The sequence below is a fragment of the Talpa occidentalis genome, unplaced genomic scaffold (genome assembly GCF_014898055.3).
Source record: "Talpa occidentalis isolate TD23 unplaced genomic scaffold, MPIMG_talOcc4v2.1 talOcc4.5, whole genome shotgun sequence".
NCBI classification, from domain to species: Eukaryota; Metazoa; Chordata; class Mammalia; order Eulipotyphla; family Talpidae; genus Talpa; species Talpa occidentalis.
The window spans coordinates 94,705,822-94,730,613 of NW_023604861.1; the positions used below are offsets into that span (position 1 = coordinate 94,705,822).

The following is a 24,792-nucleotide window of genomic DNA, read 5'->3' on the forward strand; positions in this document are numbered from 1 at the left end:
TGTTTTGACTACAATAGTTTTGTAATATAGTTTGAGGCCTTGACATATAATACCTCCATTCTTCTTTGCATCAAGATTGCTTTGACTATTATGGGATCTTTTGTAGTTACATATGAATTTCAGTAGTGTTTATTCTATTTCTTTGAAGAATATCATTGAAACTTTGATAGGTATTACATTAACTCTATATATTGCTTTGGGTAAGATGGCCATTTTAACAATGTTAATTCTTACAATTCATGAGCAGGGAATATCTTTCCATTTCTTTGTCTTCTGTTTCTTTTAACAGCATCTTAAAGCTTTCATTCTGTAGATCTTTCACCTCCTTTATTTTTTCCTGGCTATTTAATTCTTTTAGGTGGAGTTGTAAAAGGGTTTGTTCTCTTGATTTTTTTTCCTTTTGTTTGGGTATAGGAACAAAACCAATTTTTGTATATTGATTTTGTAGCCTGTCACTTTATATACTGACTTATTGTTTCTAATTGTTTTTAGCGCAGTCTTTGGGGGGTTTTCTGTGTATATTTTATCATGTATATTTATCATGCTATCTGCAAATAATAGCAGTTTTACTTCTTTTGTAATTTGGCTTCCTTTTATATCTTTCTTTTCCTGATCTGATGAAAACTAATACTGTGTTGAAGAGTAGTGATGAAAGTGGTCATGGGTTATATAGTTTATGGGTTATGCACTTTATTCCTCTTGCTACCTATAATATTCTTTCTTCGTCTTGAACTTGTGGTAGTTTCACAACTCCGTGTATTTGCGTAGGTCTCACCATATATAGATAACCCAGTGTTCTTTGAGCTTCATGGACCTGAATGTTTAGTTTCTTCTTCATGTTTGGGCAGTTTTCCTCTGCTGTTTCTTTCAATAAGCTCTCCATTCCCTTTTCTCACTCTTCACTTTCTGGGGTACTCCTCCTTTCATTCCCTTTCCTAGTGGAGACAGATCGTAGCCAAAGTTTTCTTCATTTGTTTTACTTCATAATTTTTTTTTTTTTTTTTTTTTTTAAAGATTTATTTACTTATTTATACAAGCACTGGGTACAGTCAGAAGCGCGGGAGGGCGAGAGAATTCACCAGAGTCAGAGCGGGGAGCAGAGCAGGCAGAAGGACCGAAGTACACTGCTGAGGGGAGCAGCGGGCGGCAGGAGAGGTCTGCGCGCCATGTGGGACCCTCCTCTGGTGGCCGGCGAGCAGTTGGGGATCGAACCGGCGCTGCAGGGGCTGCGGGCAGCTTCGCAACCGAGCGCTCAACCGCTGCGCCACCGGGGAGGCCCCAACTTCATATTTTTCTTTCTTCCACCTTGGTCCTTTGTGCATTATTGTCTTCTAGTCATAGATTAAATGCTGTTTGGTCCCTTCTCCTTCATAGCTTTCTCTAGAATTTTAAAATCTCATCTATTAGGCTTTCATCCTGAATCTCTGTTGTTTTCTTTTTTTTTTTTTTATAGAGGCATGTTTTATTTATTTGTTTGTTTGTTTGTTTGTTTATACATGCACTGGGTACAGTCAGAAGCACGGGAGGGTGAGAGAATTCATCAGAGCCAGAGCGGGGAGCAGAGCAGGCAGAAGGACCGAAGTACACTGCTGAGGGGAGCAGCGGGCGGCAGGAGAGGTCTGTGTGCCATGGGGGACCCTCCTCCGGTGGCCTGGGAGCAGCCGGGGATCGAACCAGCGCCGCAGAGGCCGCGGGCAGCTTCGCAACCCAGTGCTCAAACGCTGCGCCACTGGGGAGGCCCTCTGTTGTTTTCTTACTTAAAGTTTTAATTTCTTTTTCTGTTCATTGCATTTCTCCGGTCATTCATTTTTTGTTTTTAATTTGGTTGTATTTGTTTCTGAGTTTTTTGTATTGTTGTGACTTGCCTTTCTGTATTTTTTCCCATTTCTTTGATTTTCCTTCTAATGGCAGTTTTGAGCTTTATCTCATGGTGAGATGAACTCTTCCATGTCTTTGTGGTTGGGTTTTGGAGAGTTGTTTTCTCCTTCTGGTGTCATATTACCCTGAGTTCTACCCATTTTGCTGCTTTAGATTTCCTGGGGTTTTTGTTTTTCTTTTAAAGTATCTCTAGCAGTCACTTAGAGACTTGAACTACAACCTTTTCTAACAGGTGACTTTTTGGTTTTATTTGATTTTAAGTATTTGTTTTTTGGTATTTGTTGGCTTCCACAGGTAATGAGATGTATTCTTGCCTTGGCTGAGTCATAGGGTGGGTGTGGGAGGGAGGCCTGGGAAGCCTAATTGCTGGTGTAAAAATGCTGGGTGGCACAAATCCAGTTTGTGACTGCACTCTGTGTGCTATCATTGTGTTTGACAAGGTCAGTACAAATCCCAAGGGGTGGTGAAGTTCTATGTGTTGTTCTTTTTAATGGGGAGCAGCCTGACCTGTGGGGAGCACCACAGCTCCTCCACATGTATTTCCCCTCTGTCAAGGTTATGTGCCTCCATACTACAAAGCTCTCCCTTCCAAGGACCCCATGCTTATTGGCAGCCCCTTCCATCAGTTTCTCCTGCCCCAAACCACAGCTTTCTGTTCTCCCTGTCTACTTACCTGTTGTTCAGCGAAGCATGATTCTCCTTCATGCCTGTTCTGGTGTAGTCTGTGCTGGTCTCTTATGGGTGAGAGGTGTTCCAGTTTTGCCCCAAGCCATGAGACTCTCTTGGTATAGTGTCCATCTGAATAACTATTACGGGGTCCTCTCAGGGGCAAAGCAAGGAGCCTCCTTTTAAACCATCCTCATCTAAATGCAAAAATGTGTGATTCTTATATAAAATATGTGTTCCCATTTTGAGTTCATGCTGTCCTGCAGTTGAGAGTCCTATCCTAAATTTTTAAAATCTGTCTAGAACACTTATATCTGTACCTTTAACATGGCTGTAGCAAGCATTTCAGTGCTAAGTAATGTTAATTGGATCTGAATGTCATAGTTTTCCCTTTGTTTTGCCTTTAGTTCAGGATTTTTTTGTTTGTTTTGGTCTTTGGTTTACTTTTGTTTTAAAGTATAAGGATTTTTTTTTCATGAGTGGGTTCAAGGAGAATGTTTCCTCTTAATCACTTGACTTTTTTTTAACTTAAATTTTTCTTTTTAATGATATAACCTAGAATGAATTCTGGAGGGTAGCTTGATGAAGGTTGAGTTTTCATTTAGGTAAGGTAGGATTATGTTTACTAAATGGAATTCTTTGTATTTATCTACATCAAAACTTGTGTGCCATTATGCTTCCCTGTAATTCTGAGTTTAAGATTTCTGTTCATTTTATGAAAGTGGAGTTAATAGTTAATGTCAAAAAGAGCTCAAATGAAATATATGTCATATTTATAAGCTTGGATATTTTTAATTTTTCCTGCTTTCAGGATAGCCATAAAATTGTCAAGTCTGATGTTTGTGTTTTCTGGGAAATCCTGCTGTCTATTTCTACCAAAATATTCTAGTTCTACATGTGGAGATTTTCATCCGTTTTTGAAATCTGGATCATCATCATCATCATCATCACAATGCTATTCTGAATTGTTCTTCGCCATTTTTCATAGTGCGCTCTCATAGTGGTCTCATTTCTTATGTGTTTGGCTCTTGGGCAGCATGTATTTCATGGTATAATTGACACCTCTAAATTGCCTTCTATAGACAAAATTAGAATTCTAGATTATATGCTGATGAGCCTATATATCAAGCCACAGGAGTTTGTTGCTGCCTACTAGCCAGCTGTTTATTTAACAGTGTGTGAAATTATTTGAGGGTTCCCCCCCACATCCTAAAAATAACTGGCAAACAAAATTGACTGTGCAAGTATTGAGTAGGAATGGGAAACAGTTTTTAAAGTTTCAACAATATCTTTGTCTGGATTATATTAAATGGTCCAAAATGATGAATAAATCTTGTCACATAGTTGCACACATAGTTGTCTTAAGCCATTCAGTTAGTAATGACGGAAAATAATTGAGTAAATAACCTAAGCAAAATGCTGGAACTGTATGGAAGGTTTTTTATAAAGCCAAGGTAAAATTAAGACTTACATAATTATATAGTCAATATTAATTATACATTTTAAAGTTTTTAGCTTTGTGTGCACCAGACACCCCTGTTCACATGTAAGTTTGTTCTACCTTCCTGCATTCTGACTGGAATACACTTTGATAGGAACACATTATGTACTAAAGCTGAGATGTATTTCATTGAAAAACCTTGGGATGGTTTTCTTTTATAAACAAGGAAATTGACTCAAAACATCAGCCTGTGAAATCCTTATTCCAAGTCTTTACCAACATGTGAAAGGCTTTTTGTTGTTGTTTTTTCTTTTGGTATATGTGTGGATTATTATTTAGAAAAGAGAAGGCACTTATAATGGGGAGCCCTCTTGTAAATGTGTTTTAGATAATTGGTGCGTGTACTGGCTGATAATTTGATATTTGGAAATATAAGGCTACAGTGCTATTGTTTAGTATACACTAAGCATCCTATAAGAGAAAGGCGTTACAGTGAGCTACTGAGTGTGAAACTGCTGGCATTTTCAGAGGATCTTGGTTTTGGGTATCATAGTGGTGTTACCATCTCTGATGCAGGTGTTGAAATTGAGTCTAAGTAGTAACAATTTATTCATTCACTAAATAGTTATTGAATGCCTTGTGTGTTACCAGTTAACGGTACTAATTGCTGGGGATTGAAAAATCTTATTTCCTGTCTTCAAGTAATTTCATGGGGGTGATTTACAGTGAAGTGGGAAACCCTGATAGAGAAGTGCGGGGAACTGTGGAAACATTTTTCTAAGTTACTATTTCTGTGACATAAATCCTGAGGTGGCTAGGAAGCTCAAGGACAGAGTTTGATGTTTTAGCTAGGTTCTGTAAAAACAGTTTAGGAGTTAACTTACATGTTTAATTTAGTTTGGTGAGTGTCTGATTTTTGAGGAGACCATGACTATTCCAACTTCTGAAAAAAAATGTTTTTAAAATGAAGTATACTGTTCTATTGTATTGAAGGAAATAATATCTTTAACTTAAACCAACCATGTGTGTTGATTCTTTGCTTGGATTTAAAAATCTCTCATTGATTTGCTAATCATTTCTTCTTGAATCAAGTCAGTAAAATGACCTTTGAAAAGTACTTGTGTACAGTACAAATTGGAAGACAGTTGTATGGTTTCTTCCAAAACTAAATATACTATCACTTAAATGAAGCAGTCTTTCTCCTTGGTATTTATCCAAAGGAGTTGAAAACCTGCATCCATATAAAAACCTACATATGGATGTTTATAGCTGCTTTATTCATTATTGCCAGATCTTGGAAGCAGCCAAGATGTCCTTCAGAAGGGTGATTAATAAATTTGTACATCCAGACAATGGAATATTACTCAGTGCTAAAAAGAATTGAGCTACCAAGCCTCAAAAAGATATGGAGTAGGGCCTCCCCGGTGGCGCAGCGGTTGAGCGCTGGGTTGCGAAGCTGCGCGCGGCCTCTGCGGCGCCGGTTCGATCCCCGGCTGCTCCCCGGCCACCGGAGGAGGGTCCCACATGGCGCGCACCTCTCCTGCCGCCCGCTGCTCCCCTCAGCAGTGTCCTTCGGTCCTTCTGCCTGCTCTGCTCCCCGCTCTGGCCCTGGTGAATTCTCTCACCCTCCCGTGCTTCTGACTGTACCCAGTGCTTGTATAAACAAAAACAAACAAACAAACCAGCAAACAAATAAAGAAAGCATGCCTCTATAAAAAAAAAAAAAAAAAAAAAAAAAAAAAAGATATGGAGTAATCTTAAATGCTATTACTGAGTGAAAGCAGCCAGTCTGAAAAGGCTACATGCTATATGATTCCAAGTATATGGCATTCTGAGAAAGGTGGAACTGTGGGGACAATAAAAAAAAGATCAAATGGATATCAGGGGTGGGAGGGAAAAGAGAGATGAATATGCAGAGCAGAGTATTTTTAGGGCGGTTAACACTGCCCAATAATATCACACTGCCATATGATATTATAATGGATATGTCATTATACATTTATCAAAACCCATAGAAGGTGTGACATGAGTGAAACCTAAGGTAAACTACAGACTTCAGTGATTATGATGTGTTCATCCTTGGTTTAAAATAAAATAAAACAAAATAATAGCATTCTGGTGAGTGATACTGATGTTGGTGAAGGGAAGGTTATGCCTGTGTGGGCTAGGTGTAAGTGGGAGATCTTTATACCTCCCTCTCATTTTTATTATAAACCTAAAACTGCTCTAAGAAGTTTCACAGTTTTATCACTGTAAGTGATAAGCACTGCCTCAGAACTATTTTTCATGCTTGTGTGTGGGGTCTCAGTCCAGTGAGGCTTATTACATTGAAAAACTCAGTTGACGCAGGACTTATGCTGGGTGAAATATGGCTTCCACAGTGACCCAACTGGATTCCAGCATTCGTCTTCAGATTTAGTGTAGATATGGGTGAAGAAGGCTGTCGTTGTAATTCCCCAGCTTTACTTCTAGGAACTGAATTCAATTAGATTTCTTTTACAAAAAGGTTCTCCTAGAAGCAGGTTTTATTTTCAGACAGAAATAAAAAGAACATTAGGACGCTCCCTTCAGGTCTTAGAAGCATGGTCTCAGTCAGTTTAGTTATTATAGTGATTTTCAAACCTGTTTTTCCTTTTGGCTGCTTTCCACTGAATCCATTTGAAAATGCATTAGTGGACTCTCTCTCTCTCTGCACAGGGCTTTCCCGGGGTTCTCTTTCAGATTATTCCATTATGCTTGTGCTTCCAAATACTTTGTAGAAATTGTTTTTCCTTGGGGTACACTGAGAACTCTCAGTGTTAATTAATTGACTGCATACTACCATTATCTGTCTTTTCTAAATTTGAAAACCAAAAAGTAGAGAGACTTGCAGATAGTAAAAGAAGAAGAGATAACAGCATCAAACTTCAGATATCTAAGTTGCTAAGATTTGAAAATATCAGTTGATTTTTAAGGCTAGGGTATGAAAAAGTTCAGTTAAATTCCAAATTCCTCCCTCTTCTGCTTGGTTTTTGCTTGTTTATTCTTTAACTTGTGTTTATTTAGTTGTCTACTAATTTGTAGAAGCAGACGTGTGTATAATTAGGAATGATGGCTTGAGATACAGTTTATATACCATATTTTAATTGAGGTATAGTTTTAATTGAGATATAGTTTATATGCTATAAAATTTACTCTTAAAGTATACAGTTCACTAGCTTTTAGTGTGTCCAGAGTTACGCAGCCATGAGCATTACTTATTTTCATCACTCCCAAAAGAAGCCTCTTATTAATACTCGTTCATTCCACCCTTATGCTAGACCCTGGCAGCCATGAAGATACTTCTGTCTATAGATTTTCCTATTGTGGACATTTCATACATTGAATAAATAGGATCACACATACATGACCTTTTATGTGTGGCTTATTTCACTTAACAAATGTTCCCAAGGTTCATCCATGTTATAGCATGTATCAGTGCATCATTGCTTTTTATGTCTGAATAAGATTCTGTCATATAGTAAGCCACATTTTGTTCATCCATTCATCATTTGGGCATTTGAATTGTTTCTCCTTTTTGGTTATTATGAATAATGCTGCTATGAACATTCATGTGCAAGTTTGTATGTAGACATAGGTTTTCATTTCTCTTGGATATGTATCCTAGGTCATATAGTAACTGTTTAACTTTCTGAGGAACTGCCAAGCTATTTTCTGCACAGTTTTTTTTTGTTAAAGATTTATTTATTTATGCATATAAGAGCTGGGACATGGGCCAGAGGTGTGGGAGGTTGAGAGGATTCATTAGAGACAGAGTGGGGAACAGGACAGGCAGATCATCCGAAGTACACTGCTGAGGGGAGCAGCGGGTGAGCCAGGAGAGGTCTGCTGTGCCATGTGGGTTGCTCCCTGGCTGGCCAGGGATCGAACTGGTGCTGCAGTGGCTGCAGATTGCTTCATAGGCTGCGTCTTAACCCCTTGCACCACCAGGGAGGCCCCTATTTTCTGCACGGTTTTACATTCCACCAGTAATACATGCAGATTCTAAATTCTCTCATCCTTGATATCCATCTTTTTCATTATAGCTATCCTAGTGGGCATGAAGTAGCTTCTCATCATAGTTTTGCTTTATATTTCCCTGTTAACTAATGTTGAATATCCTTTCCTATGCTTATTAATTATTTATATGTCTTTGGAAAATGTCTATTCAAATCCTTCACTCATTTTTAAGTTGGGTTATTTGTCTTGGTATCATTGAGTTGTAAGAGGTTTTTTTAAAAAAATATATTCTGGACACTAGATACTTATCTGAATTATTATTTAATGATGGGGAAAATATTTCTATTTTCCTTTTCTATTCTGTGGATTGTCTTTTCACTGTAGTAGTGTTTGAAGCACAAAAATTTTAGTTTTGATGAAGTCCAATTAAATTACTTGTACTTTTGGTACATATAAAAAAACTACTGCCTGATCCATGGTGAAGAAGATAACTGTTTTCTTCTAAAATTTAACAGTTTAGTCTTTTCTATATAGGTCATTCCATTTTTAGTTAATTTTGGGGTATGGCTTTTTTTTTTTTTGCATGTGGATATCTAATTATCTCAGCACTATTTGTTGAATATGGTTTTCTTTTTAACTGTTTTTCCCCTTGTTTTATTTACCACTATCTAAATCTTTAATAGTGACTGCAAATGTGCAAGGCCTAAGACTGTGGGGTGTATAGTAAGACCATTTTATTCCCTTTGAGACTAATGATGGTGCGTATACATGAAATTGTTAAATGGTATGTGATAAACAGAGAAATGAAGAAGAGGACAGAATTCATTAGGAATTGAGAACACTGGGCCTCCCTGGTGGTGCAGCAGATTGAGCGCAGTGCTGTGAAGCTGTCCGCAGCCTCTGCAGCACGGGTTCGATTCCCGGCTGCCCAGGGACATTCGCTGCTCCCCTCAGCAGTGTATTTCAGTCAATCTGGCCTGTTCTGCTCCCTGCTCTGTCTCTGGTGAATCCTCTCACCCTCCCACACCTCTGGCCTGTACCTCAGCTATTGTATAAATAAAATAAATCATATCATTTTTTACCCTAATTACATTAGAAGTTGGAAGCACTTGACATGTACTTTGTGACATACCTTTTATATGCTCCGTGCAGTTGTATTTAGAGATTAGGCAGTACCTGTTTTGATCTCCCCATATTGGATGGTCACCTTATGGACACGCTCCTGTTTGTCCTTTTTGTAATTTCTCTCAGTGGTTATTAATGAACAAGATTCACTGTATTCCCTCTCCACAATCTCTACAACCTTATAGTGCTTTAGTAGTCTTTATTAGTTTCCTTTTCCAGTTTCTTATCTTCCTGGTCTCATAAGTTGGGAGTTTTCAGGACTCTCCATTTACCACTTTGTGTCTGCATCACTCTTGGTGATTTCATTTAGTCTCATGGCTTTAAATATTGTTGTGCTGCCAGTGACTCACATATTTGTATCTCTAGCCCTGCTCTTGCTCTTGAACTCTAGGTTAATATATCTAAATGTCTCCTCTACATGTATTCTGGGTGATTACTCAGCAACAAAACAGAACTCTTTCTCTTTTTTCTACCTTTACACTTGCTCAGCCTTTAGTGTTTGTTATCTTAATTGAAGACAACTCCATCTTTCTAATTGGCTTAGACTAAGGACCTTGGAGTCATCTGTGGGCCCTTTTCTTTCCTCATAACCAATCAGGAAACCCTTTTAGCTTTCTCTTCAGAATACATTTGGAATCTGACCACTTCTACCACCTCCACATCTGGGCTGAGCCAGTCATTTTGAAGTATGGTGACCTGAGATAAGCAGCCTAAGGTGGGATGGGAGTTGGGGGTGGGGGTGTCTTAGTAACAACCATTTGCTCAGTTCCTGGTATGCAACTTAGTTCCTGGTATGAATCTTGCATCATGTCACCGCCATGAGGCAAAATGGACCTGGCTACTGACTCTTTACTCCTTGGTATGCAGCTATACAACTCACCTTTTGGTATGTAGCCACGTCATATCTGACCATGTACAGCTGCCAATGCAAACCCACCCAGTCCTTGTAGAAACTGAAAATGTGTTTAAGTCCCTGACTTCCTACAAATGGGGCTCAGCCTTTGGATATGAATCCGCTGAGTTAGCACTGGTGCAAAAACCTGCCTCTTGTTAGCCCTGGTGTCTGTTTCCTTGTGCTATATAACAGTCTCACTTGGATTGCTGCCATAACTTCCTACTTTGGCTCCTTATTTCTATTGTTGTACTCCTGTCATCAGCCAGAGTGGCCATCTTAAAATTTTATGACGGTTTATGTACTTACTCTACCTGTAATCTTCTGTTGTTTTTTTTTTAAATCACTTTCATTCAGAGTAAAAGCCAGTTATGCCAGAAAGGCCTTACAAGAGTAGGGCTACCCTTATCTCTTGGATATCCTTTCCTACTATTTTCCTTTTGCCAGAAACCTGTTTCAGTCATGCTTGCCTCTGCTATTCCTTGAATAGTCTACATATATTTCTTCATTAAGGCTTTTGACCCCTCTGCCTAGAATGCTTATCTCGATAGGGGAAGAAAATTTTTCCTTTACTCTTGTGAGTTCTGGACTGGAACCCCTGTAATAAAGGAAAAGGTTATTAAGAAAAAAAGAATTTTGTAATTATGTGTCCTTCATGTAAACACAGGAGATTCCCAGGGAAAAATAAGTAAATCAAAAAGGTGGCTTAGAATTCACGTTTAAATACCATCTTCAACTAAAGACAAAAGAAAGGTATGGGGACACCAGCTATGAGGAGGTTGCCAGGGAAAGCACTGTGAACAAGAGTAGGGTTTGTTGTAAGTATCTAGATGGTCATTCATTCCTTCTCTCTTTTTTTTTTTTTTTATTTTTTTTTTTTTTTAATTTTTTTTTTTTTTTTATACAAGGACTGGGCTAGAGGCACGGGAGTGTGAGTGGATTCACCAGAGACAGACTGGGGAGCACACGACTGAAAACACTGCTGAGGGGAGTAGCGAGCGAGACAGGAGAGGTCTTCCGCGCCATGTGGCTATCTCTCCCTGGCCGGCTGGGAATTGAACTCGCACTGCAGAGGCTGCACACAGCTTCACAGCACTGTGTTCAACACGCTGCGCCACTGGGGAGGCCTATTCCTTCTCTTTTGATCTAAGATTGTGGTTTCTTGTCTTTCTGGTGCAGAGAGGGAGACACCCCTGAGGTTAATTCCCACACTTGTTTTAAGTCTTTGCTACAATGCAACTTTCTCAGTGAGACCAACTCATTTGCCCTGTGAGATTTCAGTGGCTCCGCTCAATACTCCCTTCCTCTTTTAGTCTGCCTGGCCCACCACCCCTGCACAGATCCTCTTTTGTTTTACTTACCTGTTTGGCTTTTTTTTTTTTTTTTTTTAATGTTTTATTTATGTTGTTTACTAGAAAGTAAGTTTTAGAGCAGAGATTTTTGGTATTTTGTGTCACTGTTATCCCTACCATATAATAATGAATGCTCAATAGATATTTATTGAATGAATGGGCATCCTAGGGCTCCTGTATTTTTGGGCTTATTCTTGTTCAAATTCTTGCATGGCATTACTGTCCTCTTGAATTAGAAACTCTGGGGGAGGGTGTGTCCATCTACTTTGTTTTACTGGATTTCCAGGTGATTCAGCTGTAAAGTGTAAGAACAATGCTATAGAATATGGAGTAGGATTTCAGAAGCTAGAGATAGGAATATTTAGATGCATGAGATAAATGGCACATATAACTGAGTTAATTCTCTCTCCCTTTTCCTCTTCCCTTTTTTCCTGAGGAAGTAGAACAGGAAAAGATATAAATCATAGTAACTCAATTGATTTATTGTGTGCGTTCAGAGTCTCCAGGACCACCCTTAGTTTTTGTGATAACTAGGAATGTGCATAACTCTGCATATAGTCACATCTGTGGCTAAGATTTATTATAGCAAAAGGATACAAGAAAAATCAGCCAAGGGAATCAGTATAGGACTTCAGTGGAACCCAGGAGAAAGCTTCTGAGAGTCCTCTCCCAGGGGAGGCACACAGGCCACACATCACACTGTAACAAGTTTAAGGATTACCTACCAGGGAAGCTCATTAGGGACTTAGTATTCAGGGTGTTTATTAGGGACTGGTCATATAGTAGGTACCTGCTGCCTAGTACATACCAAAACGCCAGACTTGGAGAAACAAAGTGGGACATATTACAGTTAGGTCCTGTGAACTATTCTTACAGTTAGAGTGGTGAGAACCTTTCTTAAATCCAACTTTCCAGATGTCAACCAAGGCTAGCCTCGTAAACAAGGCTAATAAGGATGGCAGTCTCAGACCTGTACATTAGTGGTGTCCAAAGAAGTTTGTTCATTTTTTTTCTTCTGCTTCTTTATATAGGATACAAAGCGTTAGACTAAATAATTTCTCTTTAGGAAATCAAGTGAAATAAAAATGTTTTGAGAATGACTTGAACAATTTAAATGGATTGAGTAAGTGAGATTTTTCACTTAGACATATTTAAATAAAATACCCTGTCAGAATTATTTATATTCTGTGCTGATTTTAATAATTACAAAAATGGTTTATTTTATAGTAAGATTTTATTTAAAATTAAGATAACTTTCTTAGTATTCATTGAAATAATTTCCTACGAATATGGCCATCTGCTTCCAAGCAGACACTGATTTCTCTTTGCTTTTCTTTCACCTTTTCGTGTCCTAAGGTACCTACCTGCCATTTTTGAGGTTGCTTTGGTAAGTAATCAATCTCTCTCTCTCTTTTTTAATAGGCCAAGATGCTGAATTATCAGGGACACTCTCACTTGTTTTGACACAGTGCTGTAAAAGAATAAAGGATACTGTTCAAAAATTGGCTTCAGACCACAAAGACATCCACAGCAGTGTTTCTCGGGTTGGAAAAGCCATTGATAAGGTATGGTGTTGAAGGAGGTGTTTGGTATTTTTTAGCATCATCTTTCCTGCCTTGATAACAGCTTTCTCAAATTATTTTATGTTATTCCTTTCACCTTTGCTTTTAATAGTTTTTGCAAATCTGGTTTTACTGTGTTATTCTTAACAGTCCCTGTTGCTATTGTTTTGAAAACCAACCAAACAGAAAGTCCCAAAAAAACCTATTTTTATAGCCTTGCTTTTTTATCCTTTTGCTTATATTGTAGGGTCATGATGAGTAAATTTCCAAAGAAGTTTTAATCTACTTTGAGGGAATTTGTTTACAGAAGTTAACTTCGGCTTTCTGAGTAATCCCTAGCTATGACTCTTTCTCTGTTGAGATGTTTAGGGTAACAACCCTTGCATCTGTCACCCCTTTATCATCTGTTGTCTTCCTGTGGACACACTAGTTAGTTTTCTCCAGTGTTGCTTTCTATATGAGTGAGTGGGTTTGTTCCTAGTCAGTAAGGCCAATCATCTTTATTGGGTGATTTTTCTTGTGGCATCTCTTAAATAAGCAATGTTTGACCTCGTGTTTTACTTATAAGTGGTTTTTGTTTTTAGCACTGGACCAATAGTGCCTTTGGAGTTCATAGTCCTATTGGGGTCTAAGAGCAGTAGTAGACTAAGGTTACTATTTGATGTTCCTGACTACTTCAAGCCATTGGGGACTTTATGACTGGTTATGGACATTTTTGTTCACACATTGTAAACATCGGGGAAGGTAGGAGGAACTTTTGTGAAGAACTCTTTGTAGCAAGACATCTCCTAACCACTTTTGAGTGGTTTTTCTGTATGTACAAGAGCGATAGCTGGAATATAGATGGAAACTCATGGAATCCTGAGTGACTCCATCTGTTTGGCCCAACTGTTAGAAATATCCTGCAGAGCAGGAGTATTGAAAGACTGGACTTGAGGCTGGTAGGTACAAAAATTGTATGCCAGGGCCTCTGGGTACTCTCCGGGTAGCTCTGGCTTACAGAACTTTTAGTGACCTTTCAGAGAGTTCTCACTATTCCCATAGTGCTGAGGGTTTCAGTTTAGTAAACGAGGCCAGAGAAGCATTGTTGGCAGCTGCAGTTCCATTTTTGGATCAGTGATGGCAGTTGCCAGCAAAGTCTGGGAAGATAGTGAGTACTCTCTGAAATAGTTTTGAGGTTGTGATGCCTGTTTGAGAACTCCAGGGGAGTTAACACAGCTTTGAAAGTGGCTTTGGCATTGGACCTTTTGGAAGCTATGGCATTGTGGAAGTGATTGTTGGTTTGTACTAGCGTAAGAACTACTACAGTGGTAATGGGGCACTTTAGGTAGCCTTAAAGCTATCACTTCAGATAGTCTTAAACCACTGTTGGTGACATCTCTTGAATAAGCTGTCTTTGACTCAGTGCTTTACTTATAAGCAGTTAACATCTTTAGCACTGAATCACTTAGCTTTTCTAGGGTGAGGTAACTACTGGTACATTTAGGAAACTTCAGATTTTAGTGGTTGACAGTGACCAAGGCATTCTGGTGATCCCTGTGGTTCAAACCTGAGAAAGTTGCCGGAGGCTGCTTCTTGATCAGAAGGTGCAGTAGTGTGAGATGAGCTCAAGCCTCCAAAGCAGCCAATCAGAGAAGGTATCTGAAAAGAGATCCCAGGTTCTAGGACTAGGTGCTGATGACCTCAATAACATCCCTCTTTGTGAACTACTGGGCCCCAAGATTGGAGCATTTGGCCAAATAATTCACCTGCTTTGCATTCTGGCACTGTTAGGGTAATCATGTGTCCTTATTTGCTGGTTTTTCTACATTGTCCTACCATATTTTTCATCAGAATCATCTTTTACCCTTGTCTGCCTTGTTTACCCTTATCTAATGGTGACTTGCTAAGCTTGTCTTCTTCCTGATCTAGCAAATATTTACAAATATTCATAAGGTTGTCAAATATCTTGGCTAATCTCTGAGACAAAGCATTTAAATATATTTGGTGCACAAATGGAAACATCTTTTTGAGAATGGATGTCAAGTGAACACATTTATAGTGTGTAATCTATAGTTTGACTTTTTTGGTAGGGATGTGTTTGAGCTGGACTGTTCCTAACTACATATTTTAATTTACTCACTACTGTCTTGGGAACATTTCTTTCATGTACTTGGAAGTTACAAGGGCTTTACAATAAATTTTAAAAATAATTTTATGTTTTTGTGAAAATAGTTAGGTTTTAAGGTGATCTAGATTCTAGATTCTTCTGATCCATCACATGAAACTACCTTATTAAATCGATACTGAGAAGTATTTGTTGAATTATAGTCCAAGGCCACAGAAGAAAGCTGGAGTCTCTTGGTCTAGTTCTATAACATTTTTTAGTGTAATCTGTCCCAAATATTTTGGCATCTGTTTTGCCCTAGCTGTCGAGGAAGCTGTTAACTCACTAAAACTACCTAGACATTGTTAATCAGCTTCTCACATATTTGAGGAATTCTGTGTAGACTGTTGTTGCATAGACTCCATTGACTTGTAAAGTCCTTACTCTCTCTCACTTTGGACCTGGAAAATTTGTACAAGCTTCCAGCCAGGTTCTTGTAAAGACTGGGTGGACTCATGAATTGGTGGTGAACAAACAGGATGAAGCTGAAGCTCTTGTGACACAAGCCATTAAGTACCACAACAAACAGTCTTAACTAATGAATTGGAATGCTGTCCAGCAGCCTGTGAGCACCATATTAAGGACATATGTCCCCACCCTGTCGACCAAAGAAGCCATTGACTCCTTTATAGGGCAGGCTGTTTTTGAGTGAGGAATTTTTACATTTTTGACATGCTGAATGCTTTTTTTCCTTTAATGTTACTTGTGTTGTAATCATCACTTCTCTAGAAAACATGAGCAGAAAAGGTTTATGCATTAGTGATGATTTCTAATCATCACTTCTCTAGAAAACATGAGCAGAAAAGGTTTATGCATTAGCCCCAGCGCATTTTCTGGCTTTTAATTATTGTGAACATAAAACATTTTTGAATATTTCTGCTTTGATTATTTTCAGATGCCTAAAATATGACTACTTTTTAAAAATCAACCATTGGGTTCTGTGACAATTTTTAATTAAAAACAAATAATGTGTGGGGCTATTTTAAATTTCCTCCCCATGTTTAAAAAAAAGTTAAATTCTCTCCCATTGAGGGCATTTTATTCAATGTTTTACTTAGTCTTTTGCCTTTTTTAAAAAAATTTCAGTTTCTAAGAAAATGAAATTGACTACTGTTTTAGGGGTGTGTGTGTGTGAGAGAGAGAGAGAGAGAGAGAGAGAGAGAGAGAGAGAGAGAAAGAAATAAAGTAAATACTTAAAAGATTTTCAAGTATCTAAAATTTGCTCTGGGATAGGTGAAAATGAAAAATTTAGTACATATTCTTTAGAAGATTGTGGTCTTGTGGTCTGGTTTGGTCATGTAGAGTGCTTTTTGTACACATAAAAAAAACTGGAAAGATTCTGAGGCAGCTTAAAGTTTTCTGTCATAGACTGCTACCATAAGTAAAGATTGTACTTTTGTTTAATGTAATGTTAGTGGAGTTAGTATCTTAAATTTTACTTTAGGAAAATGAATAACATTTAGAGCAGCAGTCAGTGAAGTGCGTTTTTTGTGGGGCTAGGAAATGAACTGAGTATATGCTTGACTCCTGTTAACGACTCTCAGGAACTACTGACTTGATGGCAGTGGCTGCCCCTGTTAGAATCAGGCAATCAGGTGGGGAAAGGTAAAATGATAGACCTCAATTAAGCAATGGAGGGTCTGCTTGCCCTTATTAAATGGGATGAAATGAGACTGTGGAGAAGTCAGTAAGAAGATAATATCTATCACTTATTGAGTGTGGCTTTATATGCATTTTTATCACTTGTTGCAGATGCATTGTTACCATTTTACAGCTGAGAAGACTGAGACTCAGATATATTAAGTAATATAATATGCCCTAGCTATTCAGCTTGGAAGTGGTAAATCAAGGTTTGGAAAAAGATGTTAAGAGTCTGTCCTTTTAAAATTAGTGCTATGCTAGGAACTCAGTAATGCCGTTGTAGGGCTGGTAATGTTTTCAGGAAGGAGAAGGTTGAAACCACATTGTCTAAACTGAGCTTCTGGAAGCCACTAGATGGAGCATCTTCATTAGTGAGGAAAAATGTGACTATTAAAAAGTGATTGGAGTAATGCTGTACAAAGTGAAATAGAGAATGTTTTAAGATAGTTCTGAAATACCTGTTTTGTAGTTGTTATGACTGGGATGTGACAGGTGAAAAAGATACCAGTGGGGAATATATCTTGGGAAGAAAAAGAATTAAGTTCTGAAATATGGACAAATATTATATATATGTTTTGGGTGGAATTTTTTTAATTAATGAAAAGGAATGATTAGCAAAGTTATAAAAAGACAACAGTGACCAAAGCCAGTGATGTATTCCCTAAGAATACAATAAAGCATATCAAACTAATATCACCCGCATTGTCAGGTTTATACATCAAGTTTTCTTCAAAAGTAGATGGAGGGCCTCCAGGTGGTGCAAGGGGTTAGGCGCTGCACTATGAAGCAATCCGCAGCCTCTGCAGCATGAGTTTGATCCCCTGCTGGCCATGGAGAAACCCACATGGCGCAGCAGACCTCTCCTGACTCACCTGCTGCTCCCCTCAGCAGTGTATTTCAGTCAGTCTGCCTATTCTGTTCCCCACTCTGTCTCTGGTGGATCCTCTCACCCCCTACATCTCTGGCCTATACCCCAGCTCTTGTATGCATAAATAAATCTTTAGGAAAAAAAAAAGTAGATGGAGAAGTTTAAAAAAATTAATATTATTAAAGAATTGTTACTTAGGAGTTCAAAGAAATACTGAGTTATGTACTATTACCACTATCTGCTCAATAATAATTTTGGAAATGTATTTTGGAAATGGATGTTGTTTAGATGTTAACTATGAAAGCCAGTCATGATGTGACTGAAGAGCTAGGGTGGTCTGTTTAGGTTCCATATATCATAATAATGTTTTATTAAAGTTATTTATTCCTCCTATGACTCAGCTTCCAGATTTTAAAACTTTTTAATTCATTAAAAATGTGAATAGCACTCAAAATATATGGGGTGGTGTGCAAATTAGTGTGTCCTGGATTTTTCTTTCAAGCTATGACATCTTCTCTAAACAGACAAAACATTTAAATGTTTTTTGGTGTGTTTTTTTTTTTTTTTTCTCTTGTGATTCTTATTTGAATCTTGCCTTCACATTTAAGAATATTTTCCCCAGTCTTTTTCTCTTTGAAAATATGAAAGGAAAAAGTATAGTAAAGCAGAAATGCTAATAATAGATATTTCTCTTCATTAGCCACTTCTTGGCTGGTTTGCAGTGCTGCTGATTTCCTGTGCAGCCTTGCAAATGGTCACCTAGCAACGGAGCTGGAACTGATCCTAGCTCTGATGCAATAGGACCAACCTGCAATTATAATAAAAGGAGTTCTGATACTATATTACATTTCCTTGGCCTCCTGGTTTTTTTTTTTTTGTTGTTGTTGTTGGTTTGGTTTTTTTTTTTGCTTGTTTGTTTTTACAATTTTAGCTTTAATTTTTATCACATATGAGCAGAAAATAAGCTGTGAAAGAAATTTACTTATCTACTTCAGTGGTTTAAACTGGAAAATCAGAATGGTAGAAGGGAGCTCAGAAAATTTACCTTTTACAGTGCTTATTCATATTAGTTGTTTTTTCCAAAACTAGTAAATAAGTTATAGAACTTGAATATAGTAGAGGTATTTTGAGTGTCAGAGGCCAGTTTTTCTTACCCATAGGTAGTAATCACGGACCTATGGAAATAAAGGTACATGAAGTGCATTATTGTAATACTTTGTTTAAATACTGGACTGGTATGTTTTAAAGTTTTCTAGATGATCAAAAATTTACTTTTTGTATGTAATTAGGAAAGATTTCAAGGAATTCTTTTGCTTGATCTGAGCAGTTATTATTTAGTGGATTTAGTAAAATTCTGACTTCATATATATTGCCCAGTAGAATTTTCTATTTTGACATGGTTTGTGTTTTGAGCTGACCAGTTTTTCTTCCAAAGTTGCTTAACTTCTTTCCTGCAAAACCAATACCTGATAATTTGGTTAGGGATTGATGGGATTGGGGGATAATCATTAAGTGAATCAGCAGAAATCTGAAAGTTCTGTTTGGGTACAATGAGGTTGATAAATCAAGAAGAAATTTTAATTAGTCTCAGTAATTTTTGTCTATAGGTGCACGTGGACATTTAAGAATTATAGGCAGATGCCGAAGTTTGTAGTAGTCTTTCATCTTCAGATACCTGTTTTTTGTTTTGTTTTTTTTTTTTTATTTGAATGCTGAGGGTGTAAAATGTGGGAGACATTAGTCACCTTCTGGGCCTTTACTTTAGTCCAGAAGTGCCACCATCTCCACTTTGAGTATTCTGGTTTTCGTAGGCAGCATAAAGATGTAGTTAGCTTAAATGTGTGACAGACTGTTAAAAAACATCTCTCAACAGGCAGAATCTTATAAGGAAATTATCAGCAGATAGATAGGAAATTATAAGAGAACCTTATTCAAGCAACTGTCATTCTTCCTTTAATGCTAGGAACAGTCCATTCAGTATATGCTTGAACACAGAGAACAACCCCCACTCTATAGCAGTTAAGAAAACAGGGAACCGAGTTCTGCAGCTCATGGCACTGATTAAGTCTGGAGGGAGATTTCCTCCTAGATCCTCAAGTGAGACTAGGCACTGATAACTTGATTGCAGCTTTGTGGGACCTGGAGCAGAGAAAACACCTGACTCTTTTTGGACTTCCAGCTAATAAAACTGTGAGATAACAAAATTGTTTTAATTCTTAACAGAAAACTAATATACCTACAGAGTGCCTTGAGCTAGAGGTGCAAGAAAGTGGAGGAGGAAAGAATGTGATTTCTCCTGCATGGCAGGAAAAACCATTCCTGATCTTCATGGCTAGAAGTGGAGAACTTTTCCTGAAACACTCTGCGTGTATCCTAGGTGGCCATTTTTGGGTTTTGGATGTACTACATCCAGGCTTAGAGATATAAAGGGAGAAAAGTAGTAAACTCACCACCAGTTCTGTGACCTTCTTCCTTAGTGCATGTACTGCTGTTCACTTTTTAGTGTCCTCAGATAGCTACTCCATTCGTCCTGTCCTGGATTTATAGCTGCATTCAGTGGAAAGACAGGATGGAATGTGCTTATTCAAACTTATTCTGAACTAAAAACTCTTTTAGTTTATTTTAAAAGGAGTATTTGCTGAGAAGTGGTAATCTCTAGTAATAATGTCTGCTAATACTTTAGGGTGTATTTTTCCAGATTTTTTTCCCCAAATATTTGTGAGTATTCTTTTGTTGTTCTTGTTAAACAAAAATGGGGTCATAAATTGTAGATGTTGCTGTTTTTTCACTTTAGGTGTTGTCAACATTTTTCCATGTTAATAGATACGGAATAATGAACCTCACTTTTTAATTTAGAATATTTATACTAGAAGAGTAGCAACTACCAATTAAATACTGTATTTATTTGCTGGGGCTCCCTTAAAAAGCAGACTGGGTAGCTTAAACTGACATTTATCTTCCCACAGTTCTGGGAACTAGAAGTTTGAGAAAAAAGGTATCAGTTGGATTAGTGTTTTCTGAAGCTTCTCTCCTTGGCTTATATAGCTGTCTTCTTCTGTGTTCTCATTTGTGTTGGCTGCCATAACAAAATACCATCGATTGGGCAGCTTAAACAATAGAAATTAATTTCTCACAGTTTTAGAAGCTAGAATGCCCAAGATCAACATGATGACCAATTCATTGCCTGAGGGTAAGACCACCTCTTTTCCTGGCTTACTGGGTGACTGCCTTCTCACTGCATCTTTAAATGACGAGAGATCTCCGGTGTTTCTTGAAACCTCCTCTTGTTAGAGTACCAGCTCTGTTGGATTAGGCCCCCACCTATATGACTTCATTTAATCTTTCTCGCTTCCTCACAGAACTCTATGTCCAGATACAGTTACACTGAGACTTTGGACTTGGGGGAACTTGGGGGCGAAGGGAAATGAACACACATTTAGTCTATAACAGATAGTCTTCTCTCTACCTGTGTTCTAATTTCCTCTTGTTGTAAGAATACCAGTGCTGTTAGATTAAGGCCCACAGTAATGATCTGATTTCAACTTAATTATCCAGTGTTACTAGAAGTTAGGACTTCAACATAGGAATTTGGAGAGATAAAATTCAACCTGTAATAGGAAGGTGCTACTATTTTTTCCACTAAAGACAAGGAAGTTGACACTCAAAGACCTTGAGTGATTTAGCCACGATCACACCGCTAGTGAGATAGAGCCAGGATTCCAATCCAGATAGATTGGCCCCAAAACTTGCTCTGTTAACCACCTGGTCATTTTCCAACTCCCATCCCCCTCATTGTCTTCTGCAGTTGTTGGGATATACTGTGTATTTTACTAATTCTGTGTCGGGCATGTGGGATTTCTCTTTTTTCCCCCTTCAAGTGCTGCATTAAATGTGCTCTTAGTGGTATTGCTACATACCTCTGCAAATACTGCTGTAGTATAATGCCTAGAAATCAGTGTATTCACAGAAATCATTACATTTGTTTTTCTATAATACCCTGTAAAAATGCATTTATTTACTCTCCCAGCAATGATGAGTATGATAAGTTTTAGAAAGGAGCAGGGGAAATACTACTTGCTGGTATAGGCTATAGATGATTGGAATTGGGCGCATGGTGGGGCCATCTCAGTGAAATGAAGGCCACTATTAGGTGGGGTGAAAATCATATGAAGTGATATATCCTCTTCAATTCATGATTCTTTTTCTTTTTTCCAGAATTTTGATTCTGATATTAGCAGTGTGGGAATAGATGGCTGCTGGCAGGCAGACAGCCAAAGACTTCTTAATGAGGTGATGGTGGAACACTTCTTTCGACAAGGAATGTTGGATGTAGCTGAGGAGCTCTGCCAGGTAATAGTGTGCCAACTGTGAGAAGTTGAAGCTGAGGGCCTCCCCGGTGGTACAGCAGTTGAGTGCTGGGTTGCGAAGCTGCCCGCAGCCTCTGCAGCGCCGGTTCAATCCCCAGCTGCTCCCCGGCCACCGGAGGAGGGTCCCACATGGTGCGCAGACCTCTCCTGCCGCCCGCTGCTCCCCTCAGCAGTGTACTTCGGTCCTTCTGCTTGCTCTGCTCCCCGCTTTGGCTCTGGTGAATTCTCTCACCCTCCCATGCTTCTGACTGTACCCAGTGCTTGCATTAATAAATAAATAAATCTTTAAAAAAAAAAAAAAAAAAGAAGTTGAAGCTGAAATAGGGAACTCCTTGGAGTTTTGAGTTTCTGCAAGCCATAGATGATTTTTAGTATTTTAATTATCAAGGTAACCTCATTTTACTGGGAAAGCTTTTTAAAAAATTAGGCAAACATTATATTCCTAGCACTTGTTCTTTAAATTATTATTTTTTACTCCTGCCCCAGATTTTTGTCCCATGTCACAAACCAAGGGGTCAGAAGTGATACTACTTTCTCCGTTTCCTCTTTTGATAAGGGAAGGTTAGTATAGCAGAGAAGAAAAGGACAAAAAGTTTGTTTGTTCTGATCTGGCTCAACTTATAATTTTGTTTATCACATGAATTTCAAGCTAAAGTTTACTTTAGGTGAGTAGCCTTTTGTCTTTTATTTCTGTTAGACATAAGCTTAAGGCTCTCAGAACATTTAACATAGTCCTAGTGGTAGCGGTTGCCATGATTGAGTATTCACCACAAGCCAAGCTCTGTCTTTATTCCTTACTCCAACCCCGTGAGATAGAAATCATCACTTCCATTCTGTAAATGATGAATCTGCATTCGGAGAAGTAACTTTTCCAAGGCCATGAAGATTCTTAGTGAATGTTGGTGATCTAATATTCAGTCCCAAATTTGTATGTCTTTTCAAACTCTGTTTGACTTTAAATAATTTAAAGTCAGTCTGTAAACCAAACCTCTAATCCAAGTCTTTTTTATTTTAAACAATTCAGATAAACAGTAACTCATATCTTTCTCTATACCTTCTGAGAATTGTATGTCTGGTCCATATAAATTTACTTAACTATATTGTGTCACTCAGCATTAGGTTTGTTTACAAATAACAAAGATCCAAAACAACAGTAGCTTAAACAAAATTAAAGTTTTTTTTTCCTCATGCACAGAAATAGGAGGTAGTAAGTCATCCACAACACATATAGTAGCTGTGCTCTCTGAAGGTCCTAGAGACCTAGGCTGCTGTAACTGCTATTTCTAAGATGTCCCTATTCTTACAGTCCAGGATAGGAGCCCAGAACTCAACTATATCTTTTTGTGTTCCAGGAAGGGGCAAAGAGTGCATATTTCATTGGCGAGAATTTGTATCTTACAAAGTCCTATCCAGTTTTACTCCATATGTTTATGTGACCAGTTAATTTGGAGGGGAGGGCTTACTATCATGGAAAGGGGAGAAGAATGATACTGGGGCCAAGTCATCGCTCTCTGCCATAGCAGTACATGTTAAAAAGAAATTATCTTTGATGTCTTATCCCATATTTAATAATTTAGAAATGTTTTTATCTCCTCTTTACTCTGATTACCACTAACAAAAGTTCCGTTGTTTTTTTTTTTTTTTCCTTCAGGAATCTGGTCTATCTGTAGACCCAAGTCAGAAAGAACCATTTGTGGAGTTAAATCGAATATTGGAAGCATTAAAAGTCAGAGTTCTGAGACCAGCTCTGGAGTGAGTTACTGTGTTTGTTTTCTTTTGAATACTTTGAGAGAACTCTCTGTAAGAAACATATTAGAAAAAAAAAAAAAAGAAACATATTAGAGATTTTGAGAGATAGCTCTCACCTGGGATAGCCCTCAGAGAAATCAAGGGATATTATTTTATTTCTTTTAGCTAAGTGAATTTGGAGAATGTGCAATATGAGAAAATGGTTAGAGCTTACTTCACTTATCAGTTGGTCTTCATTCCCAGGAGAGAAAAGGGTTTTCTGTTTCAGCTCTCAAAGCACTCAAGGCTTTCCTTTCAGAATGTAGAAAATTCCCAACTCTTTTTCTTTAACTTTGTGCTTTATAAGATCTCAATTTTTTTGCAGACAACAGTATCATACTTATCAATTATTTCTGTAAATATTTTCTGTTATTTGTAATCTCAAGCACTTCTTCTCAAGCAAAGGAGGACTTAATCTTTCCACCTGGTAGTAACAGTGGAAAGTACTATACAGTAAAAATGTCCTCTTCACTTTTCTGGGAAAGTTGCCATGTTAAATATCAGCATAGGAGAATATAGTGGTAATTATCATTAATTCCTCTTAAGTGTATATTATGTGTCTAGTATTGTTCTAAGCATTTTACATGTATTAACCTATTCAGCCCTCAAGGGGGAAATATCTTTCTGTTATGTGGCATTTTCTGTGTGTGCATGCCAGGAATAACCATCATGGAACCACCCCTGAGAGAAAAGAGGAAGATGAGGCTGCAGCAATTCCTCCAGGAAGTCTAGAATTTGGGGAAGCAGAGGACAACAACAATCAAAAAAATTAAAATTAATATTAATAGAAGCTATGCAAGGACTAGATGAGAAGGAAATTTGGAGATTGTTAGCTATTAATAGCAAGTAGTGAGAGACAATGGAAAGAAGGCAGAAAAGAATGGTGGTATGACAGAAGTGGCAGACACAGACCTACTCAGGGCCTGCCTACTCGTTTGTTTCTTTTATTTCTGAATTTGTATACAATTTTTTCTCCTCATCCAGATAGCTTTATTTTTTTAATTCCCCTTGGCCTCTAGCGTTATGTATTCATAGTAGGTATTCAATAAATGATTGAATAGTTTAAAGGAGAACTTTGAACCAACATG

The 24,792-nt window shown here is 38.0% G+C and overlaps 1 protein-coding gene across 1 annotated transcript in view; it reads left to right on the forward strand.

The window, feature by feature from the left end:
• RMND5A (required for meiotic nuclear division 5 homolog A) overlaps positions 1-24,792 on the forward strand; it is a 57,241-nt gene that overhangs the window by 13,054 nt on the left and 19,395 nt on the right. Inside the window, exons 2-4 of the mRNA XM_054701814.1 lie at positions 12,755-12,897; positions 21,765-21,899; positions 23,568-23,668. Coding sequence (XP_054557789.1) covers positions 12,755-12,897; positions 21,765-21,899; positions 23,568-23,668 — 379 coding nt within the window. The remainder of the gene's footprint in view (positions 1-12,754; positions 12,898-21,764; positions 21,900-23,567; positions 23,669-24,792) is intronic.